We start from the raw sequence: 2,532 nt of genomic DNA, 5'->3' as shown, positions 1-2,532 counted from the left end.
AGAGATCGTGCTTATATACACATTGGTGGGCCGTGATTGGTTGAATGAAGGATAGCAAAAGGTGGGTTATGATTGGTTGCTTTGTGGACCAATCATGAGGTACCCGGATATGCAAATCTGAGGGATTCTAAGCTCACCGATTTGCTATGTGAAGTGGCCAATCAGAGTGTGGTGTCGAAGGTGAGGTTTTTGAAAGGGAGCCAGTTGTGGCCTTTGTAATTGTTTGCTCTCTGAGCCTAAGATGGCAATAGTAAGAGACTCATGAAAAATGGCCTCAGCAGACTCGCTGGTGCACAGCCTCCCACAATGGGGTATGTGCGCATGCCAGACAGACAGAGAGAGACATAGAGACAGAAAGCGAGAAATCACCCCCCCAGGGGGGATGGCCATGCCGCAATCCCTTCTCCTCCATTCTCCTCTCGGGATCTTGGGCACGCACGCACACGCACCCGGCATGAGTTTAAGCCAGCGGGTCCAGGACTCAAACCACAGTCGACTACATGGGAGTCCAGCGACATAGCCATTACGCCAACTGCTGGTCCCTCAAAACCTAGGTTCTGATAGCAGTCATTCAGATCATGGCATAGTGTGTGTTTGGTAAAGTTAAGCAGCAGACAACATTTTCCTATTGTTCTTAAATAAAATCCCATGATGTACTTGACCAGGAATTTAAATACCTGCTTTTATTTATCCCCTCAACATAGTGTAATACAGTCCTAAGACCCTCGGTTTATCTTTTCCATGAAGGTAATAGAATATTGTTTTCCCTTTAGCCGCCAGCTAAATACCTCCTTCCAGAGGTGACGGTGCTTGACTATGGAAAGAAGTGTGTGGTCATCGACTTAGACGAGACCCTGGTGCACAGCTCATTTAAGGTAAGTCGGCACGGAAAGCGGTCTGCAGCCTTGGGACTCGCTCACAGTGGTACTGGGGAAAAAAAAATGTAAACGGATGAGAGTTTGTGGATTTTAATGTATGACTTCACTTTTCATGAGGAAATCCCAACAGCTGCTCTCATTAACCCAGGTAAAGAGTAACAAAAGGGAACCAGCAGTTGGCATAATGGCTACGTTGCTGGACTCCCATGTAGTCAACCACGGTTCACGTGCTGGACCCGGTGGCTTAAACTCATGTTGGGCGCTTGTGCGTGCGTGCCAAGATCCCAAGAGGAGAATGGAGGAGCTACGGCGTGGCCATCCCCCCTAGGGGATGATTTCTCACTTTTCTGTCTCTGTCTCTGTCTTTCTGGCGAGCGCATGCACCTTATAGCAGAAACCTCTTTAAAATTAAACTGAGTGGGAACCAGCAGTTAGCGTAATGGCTATGTCGCTGGATTCCCACGTAGTCAACTGCGGTTCGTGTCCCGGACCCGGTGGCTTAAAACTCACGCCGGGCGCGTGTGCGTGCGTGCCCAAGATCCCGAGAGGAGAATGGAGGAGAAGGGATTGTGGTGTGACCGTCCCCCCTGGGGGGTGATTTCTCGCTTTCTGTCTCTATGTCTCTCTCTGTCTGTCTGGCGAGCACACGCGCCCTACAGTGAAAATCTCTCCAAAAAAATAAATAAATAAAAATAAAAATAAATAAAAAAAATAAAAAAGAGTAACAAAAGGGGTGGAATATTAAGGTAATTAACTCGGAAAAGAAAACAGTGGCCTACTGATGTCACCAAGCCCCCCTCCCTGAAGAGGTCTGAGTTTTCTGACTCACCCTTGCAGACACTTCCTAGGTGACAGGCACACGGCCACCCACGCACCTCTGCCTCAGGACACTGTGTCTGTCAGGGTAACCAGAGTGCCCGTTTTTATTGGGAGGCGCCGCTGGACGCTGTCCAGTGACCTGCAGTCCTGGGACTTTGCCCAGATCAATTTTGAAAGATGTCCAACTCTGAAGACGACTTCCAAAGTGAACGGCATCTACAGCGTCTGAACAGACGCGGCCGTTTATTCTGGGCCATTTCCATGGCTGGAGGTTAAGGGTTTGGGGATGTTTTTTTTCAGTAAGCCCCATAGATAAATGACTACCCATCTCAGAACTTCCTGCATGAAGGATGTGGAGCCGCGGTGACAGCAAAGTGCACATCAGGCAGTCCTTCCTGTCACCTTCCCTACTCTGTCTCCTCCCTAGGGGAAACAAACAGCGTAAGGGCAGACTACCGCAAGGCCTCCATGCAGGAAGACCTGGGGCCGCCGTGTAACTATTAGAAATGAGTTAATTAGGGACCAGCAGGTGGCATGGTGCTTAAGGGTGCTGGACACTCCCACATAGCCGACCATGGTTCGAGTCCCAGACCTGGTGACTTGCTTTCTCGCTTTCCTTCTCTCTCTCTCTCTCTCTGTGTCTCTCTCTGGTCAAATTAATAAAACAAGACCAGCAGTTAGCATAATGGCTATGTTGCTGGACTCCCACGTAGCTGACCATGGTTCAAGTCCCGGACCCAGTGGCTTAAACTCATGCTGGGTGCATGTGCGTGTGTGCCCAAGATCACAAGAGGAGAATGGAGGAGAAGGGACTGCAGCATGGCCATCACCCCTG

The 2,532-nt window shown here is 49.6% G+C and overlaps 1 protein-coding gene across 2 annotated transcripts in view; it reads left to right on the top strand.

The window, feature by feature from the left end:
• CTDSPL (CTD small phosphatase like) overlaps positions 1 to 2,532 on the top strand; it is a 171,123-nt gene that overhangs the window by 146,982 nt on the left and 21,609 nt on the right. For both annotated transcript variants that reach the window (XM_006168962.3, XM_006168961.3), the window contains one exon: positions 774 to 875. In XM_006168962.3, coding sequence (XP_006169024.1) covers positions 774 to 875 — 102 coding nt within the window. The remainder of the gene's footprint in view (positions 1 to 773; positions 876 to 2,532) is intronic.

Source organism: Tupaia chinensis, unplaced genomic scaffold, assembly GCF_000334495.1.
Source record: "Tupaia chinensis unplaced genomic scaffold, TupChi_1.0 Scaffold146584_1, whole genome shotgun sequence".
NCBI lineage: Eukaryota > Metazoa > Chordata > Mammalia > Scandentia > Tupaiidae > Tupaia > Tupaia belangeri.
The sequence above is the reverse complement of the archived record's forward strand: the minus strand, read 5'-3'. Positions and strand labels throughout refer to the sequence as shown.